This window comes from Balaenoptera musculus, chromosome 18 (assembly GCF_009873245.2).
Source record: "Balaenoptera musculus isolate JJ_BM4_2016_0621 chromosome 18, mBalMus1.pri.v3, whole genome shotgun sequence".
Lineage (NCBI taxonomy): Eukaryota > Metazoa > Chordata > Mammalia > Artiodactyla > Balaenopteridae > Balaenoptera > Balaenoptera musculus.
This window is the reverse complement of record NC_045802.1, coordinates 4,317,421-4,334,626: the sequence shown is the minus strand read 5'-3', so window position 1 is coordinate 4,334,626 and position 17,206 is coordinate 4,317,421. Positions and strand designations below refer to the sequence as shown.

At 36.2% G+C, this 17,206-nt stretch overlaps 1 protein-coding gene across 5 annotated transcripts in view; it reads right to left on the bottom strand.

The window, feature by feature from the left end:
• Positions 1-17,206, bottom strand: part of CDK8 (cyclin dependent kinase 8) — a 97,839-nt gene that overhangs the window by 31,474 nt on the left and 49,159 nt on the right. For 3 of the 5 annotated variants that reach the window (XM_036831737.1, XM_036831736.1, XM_036831735.1), the window contains exons 3-4: positions 9,930-10,040; positions 5,789-5,929 (exon numbers count right to left, since the gene is read on the bottom strand). In XM_036831737.1, the coding sequence (XP_036687632.1) occupies positions 5,789-5,929; positions 9,930-10,040 (252 nt within the window). Of the gene's footprint in view, positions 1-5,788; positions 5,930-9,929; positions 10,041-17,206 lie in introns of those variants that run through there. The other 2 variants (XM_036831738.1, XM_036831739.1) reach the window with 2 other exon arrangements.

Below are 17,206 nucleotides of genomic sequence, written 5' to 3'. Positions count from 1 at the left end.
AGCCAACATTGAGTTCACTAGAAAATTTAAAATGAACAACTATTAGCTAGAAATTAAAATATTTACATTGTGATTAGTAATGAACTGGTCAGTTAAATGTATTATTAAAGTGAAACATGAGAGCAGCAAGTTCAGAGCAGCTGGGATGTATAGGAGAAGGGAGGTATGGCCCCCTCACCTACAATTAAACAATAATTCACACAGAAGGTACCTTAAGACGTTCTTGAAAAAAAGTGAGGGATGTAAACGAACTATGATGGAAATGTTCGACCCTTAAGATTAAAGGAAAAAAATTGGAAAAAATAAATGACATGAAGAGAAGAACATCAGAACAAACAGACAAAGGGCCAGGAAATAGGTCTCAGTGGGCGGAACAAAAATATGGGGTAGAGGAAGAGTGCAATGGAAAAGGTCAACAGATCAGTATCATTAGCTGAATGGTCTCTGAACTGACTGCTAAGAGCTGAGCTCTTTTAGGTGGAAAGAGGAAGGATGCTGAAAGGACTTAAAATGTAGTATGAATAGAAAAGAACTTTCTCTGCACTGTTCCACTGCACTGAATCACAGCAGAGATAAGAGGGAGTAAAAGGAAGAAACGCAGCAGAGTCTCTGTGTGTCCGTAGATACGGACCAGCATCAGGTAATATCAGAGATAAGCTATGGAGAATAACCTTGGAGGCCACTTTGCTACTGTTACAAATGGGCTAGTTCATTCATTCAACAAATATAAGCAATACTGTATACATTAATGTGTATTTTGCTAAGCGCTGGGCAGGATACAAACATATCATAAGTCACAGTCTTTGCCCTCAGGAACTTACCATCAAACAGAGGACATACAATTACCAAAACTAGCAAGTGCCCCAGGGGTAGTTCAAAGTAACTGCTACAGGGTGTAGAAGTAAACATTCTCACTCCCAGCTAGTGTGACTGGGGTGGGAGTGGGGGAGTGGAGGTGGAGGAGGGGGTGCACTTTACTGATGAGGTAGCAGGAGCAGAGCTTTAAAGGATGAATAGAATTTCAGATGCTGGAGATGAAGGGAGCAGGGATTCAGGAAGGCAGGGAAACCTCTGGGTTGGCTGGAAAATAACTATAAAGAAAAGAGAGAAAAGAAAAAAAGGAGACTGGAGCCAGACTATAGCGGTGTTTTTAATCTCCAGTTCACTAACACCAGCATGCATACGTTTGACAAGCGTTTTTCAAATTCTTAATCTATCACAGAATTTTTCCTAGGAAAAGAAAAATTAACTGAGTTTGAAATTTCACGATTGCACAAGAAAACCATTCCTAAATTTAGTAAGTCTTACAAAAAATAATCAGTTCTACTGAAAGAGGCCAGATAGAGTAAACTGGCTGGATGTCCTCAAACAGGTCACAATGGAGTCGCTGTTAGTGAGAACTTCTCACACTCTGTCCATGTGCTTTAACTCAATCCAGGAGGACTACCTCTCACAGGAAAGAGTTCAGTCACTACTGCAAAATCAAACTTAGCTTCTACACAAAAAGTATCGAATATGATTTTGGTGCTTCAAATTTTTAATAGACTGGGCTCAAAAAAAGAATCACCAAACTCAATACAATCAGGCTAACAGACTTCAAACCTTTCCTCATTTTGAGTCACTTAAAACATATCTTTATTTGAAGCTTTCATAATATTTCACACTTAGTTTCTCTTTATGGTATCTGGCAAAAAATCTTAATACTCCTTAACCCAACAGAACACTCCTATTTTATATAAACAGCAGATAACGGGGGTGGGGTGGGATGGATGGACGACATGACCCAGAAATACCTTTTCTCACATTACCTTAACTTGTGTCTTGGTTAACCGACTTGTATAGGGTGGTTATTTTATCTGTTACCTTGGCTGGACCATAGTGCCTACGTATCTGGTCAAACAGTATTCTGGATGTTTCTGTCAAGGTGGTTTTGGATGAGATTAACATTTAAATGGGTGGACTTTGAGTTAAGGGGATTACCCTCCATAACGTGGGTGGGTCTCATCCATCAGGTGAAGGCCTTAATAAAACAAACTAACCTCCCTGAACAAGAAGGAATTCTGCCAGCAGATTGACTTTGGACTCAACTACACCTCTTCCCTTGGGTCTGTCAAACCTGCCAGCCTACCCGGCAGATTCTGACTAACCAGGCCTCCACAACTGCCTGAGGGAACTGCTTAAAAGAAATCTCACTCTCTCTAAATATACACATTCTGTCTCTCTGGAGAACGCTGATTAATACAGATGGTAATGCCAGAACCAGGACTACAGACTATTAGTCAAACGATTTTTTCACTTCCAAGGAGAGGAGAATAAAGAAGAAAGGAGAAGGGTGTAGTCAAAGGAAACAACATGGCTAACTTACACACACCTCTGTTTTTATTTCTCTCTACTTACAGCAAACAGATTAAGTGTATAAGCAAACCAACTTATACATACATATTTTAATGCTCTAAAACTAAAAAGTTTACTTTGGATTCATAAATTATCTCACCAAATAAATACTGAATGTTCTTCCTTTCTAGCCCATTTTTCTTAAAACATCCACATGTGTGTACACATTACCACCTTCAGCCCAACAAGAGTTCCAGCATTATTAGATCTCCACTTCCTGCCAAGGATGACACATCCCAGTTACCGGTCTGCTACTACATAATGATTAGTACTGACAAGATTAATCTTCATTTATTAAGTAACAACTATATATATCAAAGAACTTCATAACTCTGTCATCTCAAGTCAGTATTTCTATTAATAATAAAGCCAATGTTATTAAGCAAAAGCTTCAGTAACATTCTGGGCTATTTTCAAATGGTGTTTTTAGGCTGTCTATGCCAATTATCCACCTTAATATGAAGTTTCTTGTGGCAAGTCAGCAACTTAACCAATTGGTTCAATTATTAACATGAGAAATCTATGTAGGGAATTCCCTGGTGGTCCCAGTGGTTAGGACTCCGCATTTCCACTGCAGGGGGCACAGGTTCGACCCCTGGTTGGGTAACTAAGATCGTGAAAGCCATGTGGCACGGCCAATAAATAAATAAATAAACAAACAAATAAATATCTACGTAGATCTATTAAGGTTGGTATCGCCTCATTTCATCTAAACCTGACTGAAAGGAGCAAAGAATATAATTAACTCGTAATTATATTCATTCTCATAGGGTAAATATCTCATCTGCAAATCATAACTATTTGAGAAGGGGTTAAAAAAAGGCATATCATACAGCTTCTAAAGAATGTTCTTCAGAGTAAATACTTGATTACTTCATATATGAATATCTTATGTAGCTATAGTTGAAAAACTATATAATATCAAACTCCAAAATTTAATTTTCAGTTGGCAGGAAGGTGGGCACATATTTTTTAAAAAACTATGATAATGAATCTTTCCTTCAAGAACTGAAGAATAATTCAAGAGGCAGGCACCTGAAACAGTAGGACCCAGCCTGGGACAGAGCTTATCATTTTAAGGAGACGATGGCGCACTGTGCCTGTGATGCACAGAAGGGTCAGACGTTTGGAAAGGTCACTAAGAAGTCACGCACAGATAGTACAGGAAACCGCACTTCAGATGGGAAAGTCAAAGGAGGCAGCAGCAGAAAAACAACCGCTTACAGTTTACAAAATATTTTGGATGAACACACTTTTAAACAGAGAGCAGTGGCATATCAAGAGGGGTACAGGAGTAGGAGCGGTTTGCCTCTGTGGATGGGAATATTTTATCACTGATACTGTTCAGAATTGCCAGCATACGGTAACAATAAAAAGTAACGGGCTTCCCTGGTGGTGCAGTGGTTAAGAATCCGCCTGCCAATGCAGGGGACACGGGTTGGAGCCCTAGTCCGGGAAGATCCCACGTGCTGCAGAGCAACTAAGCTCGTGCACCACAACTACTGAGCCCGCGTGCCACAACTACTGAAGCCCGCGCGCCTAGAGGCCGTGCTCTGCAACAAGAGAAGCCACTGCAATGAGAAGCCCGCGCAGAGCAACGAAGAGTAGCCCCCGCTCGCAGCAACTAGAGGAAGCCCGTGGGCAGCAACAAAGAACCAACACAGCCAAGAATAAATAATAAATAAATAAAATTTTTAAAAGTAACTACTTTTCGTCTGTTTCATTATTATTTTTAAATCAGCTATAGACAGTGCATCCCTCTGCCACCTGCACCTAAGTGCACTGCTCCACTGCCTCTGTCTCCTGGTACGCCACCAACAGAGACTTCTGAGATGACCTGCTCTACACGGTCTCTGTGCCAAAGACAACTTGTTCTGGCTGTATCAATAGAAAGAGCTCTCCCAAGAGAGACACAAAAGAAATCAGACTTCGAAATTATTTTCACCACTGTAGTTAATACTAATGTGAGTAGTTCAGGTATATTATACATTAACATAAAAATTAAATACTGGTTTAAAAATCAGTTTGTATTCATCTAATGAACATACATATTTTAGTGATGAGAAAATACTTAACATTAGAAAGAAAATGTAGCGTTATCGTAGCATAATTAACTCTATGGGGAAAAACCAGATTCTATTCTTTTAGAATCATAAAAAAGGTCAGTAACTCAAAAGTAGTAATAGTTTTTCCCTAAGTTGACTCTACCCCTAAAAGCTGAAATTTATTTTCAGCTTCATAAAGAGGCAAAAGATTTTTCATATTTATGTTCTATAAATTCATTGTTTATAAATAAAATAACCTAATTCTATTAAAAATAAAGGAAAATTTTTTGCATAAGGGAAAAAGTTATTTCAACCAAATTTCTGATGTGTTATTGGTCCTACTCTAAATGGTTTCTAGATTTGACAACTGGAGATAAAATAACTACCGCTAAACTTATTTCAAGGAGATTTACTGAAGACAGATGAAAGAACTAGAAACTAAAACACCTGACTGAAGGCCAGAGACTGAATGCATTAAACACAGAGCAGTCTGGAAAGAATATCTGCGTGAGGGGCAGAGCAGCTCCACCTCCAAGCTGGCGACGGGGTTTTCTCCTAATGTACACATGTGACTAGAGACCACGTCATCACTTCCAGCATTGTGTTTATAATTGTTTGAAATGAAGGCACACCTTACTAGAGTTCCTACATTACTCAATATGAAAGGGGAAAAGGGGAATTTGAGATTTACATAATTTAAATCTATGAAGATTTAATGAACAATGCACAATTTAATCACCAATTTAATGCTATACGGGTTTTTTTTAAAAAGGGCATAAACCATTCTGCCATGTGAAATAAAAATAAGAAAGTCAGTTTCTGAAGTTTCTAAATTCGTAAAAATTTATTGCAGCTTAACATGGCAAGGCACTCAATAATGTACTCAATCATGACTATTAAAGGCTGTTGGCGGAGAGACTGCTACTAACATAGTGGGTTTAAAAATAAGCAGGTGAACGCTCCTCTTCTAATATACAACTTAGGATACAGTAGGCTCCAAAGGGTTATTTTCAAGTTACTCATAAATATACCAACTTCTAGAGTTTGTCTGGCATATAATATTCAATGTAAAGCAGGCCGATACGTTATTTACAGACTTGAAAAAACCCCCGAAAGTTTAGCAAAACAAATGTGCCCTCTTTCACCTCTTAAGCACCAGCTTAACGTATGTCAAGAAGCAGGATGCATTACACAAAAGCACAAGGCTAGGCTAGTTTTGAGACTGTAGCATTCCCACTTCCTCTATAAGGTTTGCAGGCCTGTACAGCACTGATATCTAGAGACAACTAGAAAATCATCCAACTCCAAATGCATCTTTCTGGCTTAAACCTAACTACATTTCAACTTACCAAATCCCTGTGCAACACCCAGTTAGCATGCAGGTAGTGAATCCCATCTAGGATCTGATACAATAGTGACTTCACCATTCCCCGAGGTAACTGTACTGGCTTCTTGTTTGCTTTAGAAGCTCTGTGAAACTTGATTATATGCTGAAAGAAAGAAGAATATCACCAGAAGCTTAAAAAAGGAAAGATAGTTTGATATATAGTATTTTCCTAACAGAAAATGAAACACTCAGGGATTTCCAAAGATTTGAAAATATAATTTCACGTTCTGCTGGATAACATAAATAACCTTAAATTTTCCAAATAACTAGAGCTAAAATGTCATTTCCTAAGCATATGATACGGTCTCAGAAAATAAATGATGACAACAGAGAAGTAGAAGGTAATGAGATTTTATTTTTAAAGTATAATTAAAAATTACTTTCAGAGTTACTTGACCCCTGTTTATCTGGTGAAAATTTTCAAGAAAAGAGTATTTTTTATTCTGTAGTGATTAAATGAAAAAAAAAAAAAAAAGAACAGAGAGAGTTCTGGCTGGTTGACATAGCATAGATGTGGTACCTATTTACAATACATGAGTTATAAAGAAAGCAAATGGGAAAATATTTCAATTAAGTACACACAAGCACAAAGGAATAACATGTAAATGACCAATTCACACTGGACATAATTAGAAATATGAAAGCTTCTTCAGACGAGGAAAAAAAAACAGCCTTGTAACATCCATCAAAGCTTTCTAGGTATCAATATAATGTTAGTGGACATCCGGTAAACACAATACCACTTTATAAACAGAAAAATCATTTTACAAATAAATGTACCTCAACAGAAACAAGATCCAATGTTTCAAACTCTTGACAGGTTTCATTTTAATTAAAGCACTCTTAAACTGCAAGAAAATCTACAAGTCAGCTGCAGCCAACTCTGCTGCGTGCACCACTGTGCACATGCCTGCGTCTAATATGCACAAGGCCAGACTCCTGACCAGTATTTGTGAGGGAGTATCAGGCGTATTCTTGAACTTAATAAAAATAATTAAAAGAGGAGTGAGATATTTAATATTATACGTTAATCTTTTCATTTCTACTTTCTTATGATATAGAGGTAGAAAATGGGTAAGAAATAACTAATGACTAATGAGTGAAGGAGTTTTATCTTCCAAAGAAAAAATAAAAAGCAAAGGTATATTTCAGAAGGTAAGGGGTATCAGTCAGTACATATGTAGTATGATTAATCTATACTTTAGTAGCAGTATTACATTATATTAACTTTCTTCTCAGTAATTTTTTCAAAGTATTTAAGAAAAGGCAAACAAAACAGAGCTACAATAACTCTTAATAATCTAGACTGTTTGTCACTTATCCTAAGAAATGATGTGACAATCAAGTCTGTTCACCTTAAGAAGAACCAGTGGCTCTCAGAGCTTAAAAAAAAAAAGATTAAAATACATTTAAAAAAATTAAAACCTGCCAGAGTAAGAATGAAAGGAACAAATATTTAGGGGAGGTAAGATAATCAACTGATGCCATATACCACTTCTTTAGTTATATTTTCATTAGGGTATTACATCTTACCTTTTTACCAATATTTTATAACTACAAAAAACTACAGTGGGGGAATTTTTTACCTTCATTTTTATTCCAGGGCAATATAATAAATATGCAATATGTATACCATAAGATTTCACCAACACCTAAGTGATTTTTTTAAATGACTCTTTTTACTGCAACTGTTTTCTTACCCTCTGCTGCCTTACCCCAACTAATTCATTTCAATATTCAAATTAAAATAAGAAAATAAAATGGATAAAGAATAGGTTTTAATAAACTGAATCATCATTTGGTTTTTATTAAAATGAGCATTAAAAGTACTTATTTGGCTTAAATGAGTATTAATAAGAGGATGATAAAGCCAATGGTGACTATATGCACAACATTACAAACAGTATAATTTGTGAAAGCATAATTATACCTACATATAAAATTAAATATTACATACCAGTTTGTGAGAAACCATAGTGAATACAATGCTATCTCCTATGCTCAACTATGTTTTATTACAAATCACGTTTATAAACCAGCCTGGAAATTTACTCATAAATTTGGATTATATAATTTGATTTTATGTTAGATTTCAGTATGATGAATGTTCAATTCAATATTGGCCACCCTGATTTAATGAATTTTTATTAACAGAATCCTAATTTGATTAGATTAGATCTCTTTTAAAAGAACAGAAGCCAACAAAAAAAGAAAAACATATTTACAACTAGCATGAACCTTGGACAATAGTTTCATAAAACAGTGAGAAAATTTCATGTGTCTATTTTCTGTTTGAAAACAGTTCTTTCCAGATAAATTATAAAAATAATTTGAATCAAACCACATTTAGTCATGGAAAACAGGAATCTACAAACAGTATGAAAATATTTTTTTATAAAACTGAAAGCATATGACACCAAAATAAGTTTCAGTTTCTGAAGTCTGTTAAAGTTAAAATTATGTAAATGAGGATACTTCTGGAAATTAGCAAAAGAGTTTAAAACTATTTAACTATTTTCAGAAGGTGAATTTACTTTTAAACAGTTTTACTAGGATTTGTGCTAGTTTTATTTCAAAATTTTGTATCTGCATTTACGAACTACAGCTGAATGAAAGAATAAATTATTTTGAAGATTTTGAAATTGAGCCAGGATACTATAATCCCTTGCATATGTTTTCTCTTTTATTTAGCTCAATAAATGCACAGCCACGCTAATTTAGTAAATATAGACAGGATGCAAAACACAGTGAAATATTTAAAGACCTTATTACTTAGTAAATATCAGAAAAATATATCTCACAGTACTGAAGTAGTTGCTAATGAATTAACTTGACGTAATACTGGGTTTTGTTTACCTGTTTTGTTTTTTAAACTGAAATCTGTGTTAACATGTTCTTCACCCAAGACCGATCAGGATATAAGTTTTGTATGTTTCAAAATTATTTGGGCTATCCTATTATAGATTTTCATCTATATATATTATTAATCTTATGCTCAAGATGGCCTTTCAGGTTTTTTTAAAAAAATGTAGCTGTTATATTTAATAAAGGAGTAAATTTTATAGTTACTTAAGGCTTCTGTAAATCCTATTTTAAAAATAATCTGCTGAGTAAATGCAAGATACTGAGTCAGCTGTTTGTATTTTACCTATTTAGACAGGATAAATTTAAATTCTTAGCTTATAATAATGTTTATCAATACAGAATCATTTTTTCGTTATATTAGCTAAACTAATAAATATAATTACTTGACTTGGAGAATCAAAGTCTGGTGATCTAAAAATATTCTTATCATAAAATAAAAGCCACAACAAAATAAAAGCCACAACAGACTCTATTTCCATGACAATCTCATTTTGTAGTAGACCTCTCTTCTACAAAGAATTCTTCCTATATAAGGATATGCCAAATTCAAGTGTGTACAATATTGAATTTCTGCCAATGAAAATAAGAAATACATTAGAATACTGAATATCAATTGTGAATGATACCCAATAAATGATTAACAAGTTTTCTACTGTACTTGTATAGAACACTTAGTTTATAAGGCTTTTGAATACAAAATTGTTCTCCAGGAAAATCCTGTAAAAAAGAGCAGTAAAAGCATTATATTTTACAGATGGGGGAAACTATAGCTTCAGAGCCATTAAGAGATTTGCCTAAGGTCACATGACAAATGACAGACAGGCCCATTAGATCTCAATCTAGTCCTTCAAACATAACATATTCATTTCCCTATCACCTTCTCATCTTACATTTCTTTACATTACAGAAAAAAAGGAAATATGCTGCTTTTAAGTTTTATAAGAAAATAGTTATTACTGTTAATTTTTCTATTTTATCAAAAATCTAAAGCTAGGAAACAATATTGAAGAGTTGTTTGTTTTCTGTAGTACGTTACAAAGGTCAAACTGATATGACCAAAAGTAAAAATACAAAGCAATACTCTAGTGTTGGTAACTCCTCAACCACATTCTAGGAAGTTACTTTTATTTTAAAAATGTAATCTCATACAAAGATGAGCTCCCAAAATTGTTTTCAGTCAGTCCCTCTTAATCCCCAACTGAAACCATGGCTCCATGTCCACCAACAATTCACCTTACCCAGAGGTCATGTTCAGCGTAGTCAAACAGAAGCCATACTTTCCTATCAGCATGAGACAGAAACACCTTCTGAAGAGAGATGACATTTGGATGCTTAAGCTCTCGAAGTAACTGCAAAACAAAGGAGACTCACTAAAAATCTTTGCCATAAAAATAGCATTAAAAACCCCCTACCATTTGTAATTCAAAGATAATACAAACCTAATGGCACTCAATCCTAAAATTCTAATAAGTACCCATACAATTTTGAGATGCCCATACAAATGAGTAAAAATCAGTGGAGAAAAGATACTGAAAAGATATAACTGTGTAAATCTGTCTGTATGGTTGCTATTGTTTAGCTGGTTTCTTTTTTTTGTTTTGTTTTAATGTTTTTATTATGGTAAAATATATACATAACATAAAAATTACCATTTTAACCATTTTCAATTCAGAAGCATAAGTACACTCACAATGTTGTGCAATCATCCCCACTATCCATTTTAGAACTGTTTCATTATCCTAAACAGAAACTCTGTACCCATTAAACAATAACTCCCCACTTTCCTCTCCCCCTCAGCCCCTGGTAACCTCTATTCTACTTTCTGTCTCTATGAATTTGCCTATTCTAGGTACCTTATATAAGTAGAATCATACAGTATTTGTCCTTTTGTGTCTGGTTTATTTCACTTAGCATAACGTCTTTAAGGTTTATCCATGTTGTAGCATGCATCAAAATTTCATAGCTTGTTAATGGCCGAATATTGGGTTGGCCAAAAAGTTCCTTCGGTGCTTAAGTAAAAATTAAAGACACATTTTTCATTTTCACCAAGAACTTTACCGAACAACGTATTCACCGTTTTGTTCCATTACTTCTGCCATTTTTCAGGCAACTTCATAATTCCATCTTCCTAAAACTTTTTATCTTTTTGAGCAAAGAACTGTTCCAGGTGCCTTTTACAGTCTTCCAGGGAATGGAAATTTTTTCCATTAAGAGAATTTTGTAAAGACCGAAATAAATGGAAATCCGAAGGTGCAACGTCTGGTGAATACAGCGGATGAATCAGAACTTCCCAGCTAAGCTGTAACAGTTTTTGCCTGGTCATCAAAGAAACATGTGGTCTTGCATTATCCTGATGGAAGATCATGCATTTTCTGTTGACTAATTCTGGACGCTTTTCGTTAAGTGCTGCTTTCAGTTGGTCTAACTGGTAGCAGTACTTGTTGGAATTAATCGTTAGGTTTTCCAGAAGGAACTCATAATAGAGGACTCCCTTGCAATCCCACCATATACACAACCCTCTTTGGATGAAGACCAGCCTTTGGTGTGGTTGGTGGTGGTTCATTTCGCTTGCCCCACGATCTCTTCCATTCCACATTATTGTACAGTATCCACTTCTAATCACCCGTCACCATTTGTTTTAAAAATGGAACGTTTTCATTATGTGTGAGTAGAGAATCGCACGCGGAAATACCTTCAAGAAGGTTTTATTCTCTTTAACTTATGCGGAACCCAAACATCAAAGTGATTCACACAACCAAGCTGGTGCAAATGATTTTCAACGCTTGATTTGGATATTTTGAGTATGTCGGCTATCTCCCAAGTGATGTAACGTTGATTGTTCTCAATTAATGTCTCGATTTGGCCGCTATCAACTTCAACTGGTCTACCCGACCGTGGAGCATTGTCCAGCAAGAAACCTCCAGCACAAAACTTCGCAAACCACTTTTGACATGTTCGATCAGTCACAGAACCTTCTCCATACACTGCACAAATCTTTTCGTTTCAGTTGCATTTTTACCTTTCTTGAAATGATAAAGCATAATGTGCCAAAAATGTTGCTTTTTTTCTTCCATCTTCAATATTAAAATGGCTACACAAAAACTCACCAATTTTGATGCTTTTTTAAAAATGCACACTGATATGACAGCTGTCACAATACAATCTAACAAAATTGTTTCTAATGAAGTTAAAGACAACTCAGTGTTACTAGAGCTGTCTTACGGGAAAACTGAACAAACTTTTAGGCCAACCCAATACATTCCATTCCATGTATACACCACATTTTGTTTATTCATTCATCAGCTAATGGACACTGGTTGTTTCCCCGTTTTGGCTACTGTGAATAATGCTGCTATGAACATTGGTATACAGGTACCTGAGTCCCTACTTTCAATTCTCTGGGTAAATACCTAGGAGTGGAATTGCTAGATCATATGATAATTCTATGTTTAACTTTTCGAGGAACCACCAAACTGGTTTTCACAGCAGTTCTACCATTTACATTCCCATCGGCAATGCATGAGAATTCCAATTTCTCCACACCCTCACCAACTTTTATTTACCTTTTTAAATTTTCTTTTTGTAATAGTCACATCCTAATAGGTATGATGTGGTATCTTGCTGTGGTTCTGATATACAATTCCCTAATGACTAATGATAAGCATCTTTTCATGTGCTTACTGGTATATCTTCTTTGGAGAAATGTCTATTCAAGTCTTTTGCCTAATATCTAATATGCAGGCTCTAGAGCGCAGGCTCAGTAGTTGTGGCGCATGGGCTTAGTTGCACGCGGCGTGTGGGATCTTCCCAGACCAGGGCTCGGACCGTGTCCCCTGCATTGACAGGTGGATTCTTAACCACTGTACCACCAGGGAAGCCCTCTCCGCCTATTTTTGAATTGGGTTTTTTGTTGTTGCTATTGAGGTGTAATTCTTTACATAGTCTAGATATTAATCCCTTAGCAGATATATGATTTACAAATATTTTCTCCCATTCTACTAGTTGTCTATGTTTTGCCATCACAAAACAATTAAACTTAAAACAAATCTGTAGCTTGTAATTATTTTAAAAAAACGATCTATAGTCGTCCCTCAATATTTGAGGGGGACTGATTCCAGGACCACCCTCCAACCCCACCCTGCCCCAGGAGGGTACCAAAATCCCCCAATGCTCAAGTCCCTTATACTTTAAATCATCTTCAGATTACTTATAATATCTAATACAATGTAAATACTATGTAAATAGTTGCTGGAGCATGGTAAATTCAAATTTTGCTTTTTGGAACGTTCTGGAAATCCCCCCCCAATATTTCCTATCCATGGTTGGTCGAACCCATGGATGCAAAGGGACAACTGTAACAGCAACAACAGAAAATACAACATTCATCACCAGCAAATATCAGATAAGAACTAAGATCTGTAACTCTGTGAGATACAGTACCTATTTTTTCTATAAATTACAAAGGAAAGTTGAATAAAATTTTGTAAACTTTTCACAAAATAATAAAGAGCTTATACAGACAGAAACTTGCAAGTAGAACACATTTGCATGGGTTTATTAACCTTTCTCATCTCCTAGAAAGACATTCTTCTATTTAAAATCTTTTATCTCCTTATTTCATCTCCATTTAATAACCCAAGCGGCCCTAATGACCCGTAAGTTACAAAGCATTCCCGCCCCCCACGCAAAACAAATACAACAGCAAGGATGACAAGAAAAAACTTCTCATGAAGCCTGATAGTCTGTCTCTATCAGTTAGAACTGACTTAGTGCCTTGCAAATGTGTTCCAAATACATGACAGACATGTGAGAAAGTCAAGGTTTTAGAACTTAGGACTTCAGTACCTTTTATAAGAACACTTTTCACCAAAACAAGTATCAAGGTAAATGTAATGTTAACAAGGTATTAGGTGCTCTGAAATGAATTCAGCAAAGGAAAGACTATGAATGGACTATATATAAAGTCATTTATATTAATGATTATTCTCTGGAAAGTGATGATTATTTTATTCAGGAGCAAGATTAAATTCAAGTTATATATTTCTGCTTTTCGAATATAATTTCAAACTTATGAAACTCCAGAGATATATACAAATTCTCAGAAACGTAAGGTCAATATCTAAAACTGACCATTTGCTAATTAATAAACAAGGCAAAGAATCCGATACAGGAAAGCCTAGACTTCAGGGTCGCCCAAGATCAGCCAGCTGGCTGGAAGAGCGGACTGAGCCCTAAGTGCATGTCAGCTCTGGGTCAGGGTTTTCTCCATTACCTCACAACTGGAACACATTTCTCAGCTGGGCAGCTATTTCAAATCCTTTCTGGAAATCAGCAGGGTAGAAATTATAACAAACAAACTCCAAAGCTTTGGCAAAAGCTCTCTCCAATTATTAGAAACCTACATATAAAGCTATTCTTAGTTGTCACCTCCATCTCACCTCCAAGATGAGGTTTAGCTCCTGTATTAAAAAGGAAACAGCAGCAACCATTTTATTAAGCTCTTCCTAGGTGCCAAGTATGAGGCTAAGCATATGACATGCACTATCTCACTTAATCATGAATTACCCTATGAAAATGGTGGTGTAAGGGGATTAAATAATTTGCTCAAGGTCACATTCCTAGGTAGTGGTTAGAATCAGGATTCAAATGCTTCTAAAATTAATTAATTAATTTCTAAAATACAAAGCCAGTAATTTGGGTCTAACAACAACACGTCCCAAGGCCTAACACCCAGGGGGAGTAATTCTCCTCATTATCCAGAGACAGAGATATTTTAAATATATACTAGGTCAGGAACTGGACAATGGTAGGCACTGTGTCTAGCTCAGCCCTGCACTGCTAGTTTCTAGCACACCGCCTGGTACGTGCTCATTAAATACCTGGTAAAGACATGAATAACTGAGTTCACGAATAAAGAAAATACACCAACTAAAGGGCATCACACAACACACCCTTTGGCTTCTAAACTGTGGACTAAGATCAATGCTTTCATCAAAAAATCAATCCACTTCTATTTTTAAAAAATCTATCTGATTAGTCAAATATTAAGTCTCTGAGGGCAATGATTTTAATAGTGAGTAAGTACTGTTACTATGGTAGTAAGTAATGGTAAGTGTTATGGACTGTCCTCCCAAAATTCTTGTGTTGAAGCCCTAACCCCCGGAACTTCAGAATGATTCTATTTGGAGATAAGGCCTTTAAAGAGGCAATTAAGTTAAAAACAGGTCAGTAGGATGAGCCCTAATCCAATCTGAATGGTGAGCTTACAAGAAAAGGAGATCAGATGCACAGAGAGATGACCACATGAAGAGGCCACAAGAGGGTGGCCACTTGCAAACCAAGGAGAAAGGCCTCACAGGAAACAACTCTGTAGGCGCCCTGATCTTGGATCAATAGCCTCCACCAGTAAGAAAATAAGTTTCTGTTGTTTAAGCCACCCAGTCTGCAGTATTTTGTTATGGCAGCCTTGGCAAACTAGTACAGTAAATAGCTATCACTACTGAGTAAGTACAACACGCTATGCTGGGAGATGGGTCACTGCAGGATTGGAGATGGAGCTGAGAGTCTCAGTGGGGAAATGCCTCTAAGTAAATATTTACACTGAAGCACTTCCAAAAGACCAGGAAGCTGGGCTACATTTAGCAGAGCTAATGCCTGCCACATGCCAGGCCCTGAGGCAGATGCTGCACTAGGTCCCGGGATATAAAATGTGCCGAGACCTTCCACTGAAGTCCTCTGGCAGCAGACAAGTTCAAGTGAGCAGGCAGTTCGCGTGCTGTGGCTGCAGCAGTGATAACTGGCATTGACTGAGGAACTAACGTGCACCCAGAGTTTACTGTGTCCCAGAAGTGACCTACGCTCCTCACGCACTAAAACCCTATGAGATAACTATTATTCTCATTTTACAAAGAGGAAACTACAACACGGGGAAATTACATCACCTGCTTTGGGTCCTACAAGCCAGTTAAGTGGTAAAGCCAGAATGAGAGCTCAGGTAACCCGGGGAGGGTCTTAAGTGCTCCATGGAACCCCGTGAGGCGGGTGCTCAGACACTGGGGGTGGTAAGCAGTTTTCACATCTGATGGACTTCACCACCCCACACAGAGCCCATGGCGTGCAGATGCCTATTCTTAGCACCGTATAAGGTGTTTTTGCCTTTTTGAAGGTTTTATGTCCAAAAATGTTTAATGGAAAGAAGGTTTAAATAAATTTATACAATGGTTTTCATCACAGAAACCACCTAAGTTTTCCTAATTCTACTGGGAATAAAATCTTATAATTTCCTGGGTACTAAGCTCACTGCTAAAAATACAAATGTTTTAAAACATCATTCGTCATAAACTTAATTCATTCTAACTGTGCCATACAATATCACACTTAATCTGAACTCTAAAAGTAGAAATAAATAAAAAATAAATAGCATTTAAAACTATCTTGTCAATAAATACCACTTACATGGTGAGTGAGAAATAGGCAAGAAAACCTCTAATATTCTCAAAATAACATTGATTTCTAATATTAAAATTTTACAATATAGCAAAAATAATAAATTCTAAATGTACGCCCTAAGTATGAGAGTTGAGTTGAAATTACTATAAAAGCATCAGTAAAATTATTCCAAAATTATTTCAGTTTTTTTTTTAAGCTGTGGAAACTTTTCTTCAATTGAATTCCTGCAAATTAATTAAAGAAAAATATTAAAAACCTGAGGTGCCTAGGCTAAAGCAGATGTAAGCTTTAACAGTAGCTGAACCACAAGGCGGCCCCTTGGTACACTGACAGTCCACTGAAGAAGTCTGAACACCACTAAGCCAAAGGGATCATGACTCACAGGAAGTTCTGGAAATACACAGCAAGCCGCTTAGAATACAGTGAGGATGAAGACATGCAGTGCTCTTAACTTCAGTAGAAATTCTCAGAGTTCTTTCCTTCTCCCCTCCCTTTTACAATTATTTACTAAACAAAAGACTGTGTGTGAGAACTAGCACACACTGGTGAAGAAATGCATTCCAGTCAGGCAGAGGTAGGGACCACAAACAGAAAATAAGTTAACAAACAAATAAAAAGAAACTCCTTATAACTATAATTTGTAATAAATGCTATGAAAGGAACAAACTGGGTATAGATAGTAAGAGAATAATGGAGGTGAGTGGTGGGGAAACCGGACTTCTCAGACAATGGACTTCCATAATAAATGCGAGGAGAGAGGTCTGAGAAGACTTGCCAGACAGATGGGATCCTTTTTCCTTTTGAATTTTTATTATAGAAAAATTTTCAAAAGTAAATAGAATAGTAAAATAGAACTACCCCCATGTATCATCATCCACTCACAGCCTATCTCATTTTATCGATATTCATATCCGCTCCTCCCACCCCACCCTGAATTATTTTGAAGTAAATCTCAGACATATGATTTCATCTATAAATATTTCAGTATATATTGCTAAAATATAGTCTCTTTTCTCCGACCGCAACAGAAAAAAATTAGTAGTTGACAACAATAAATTATCTGGAA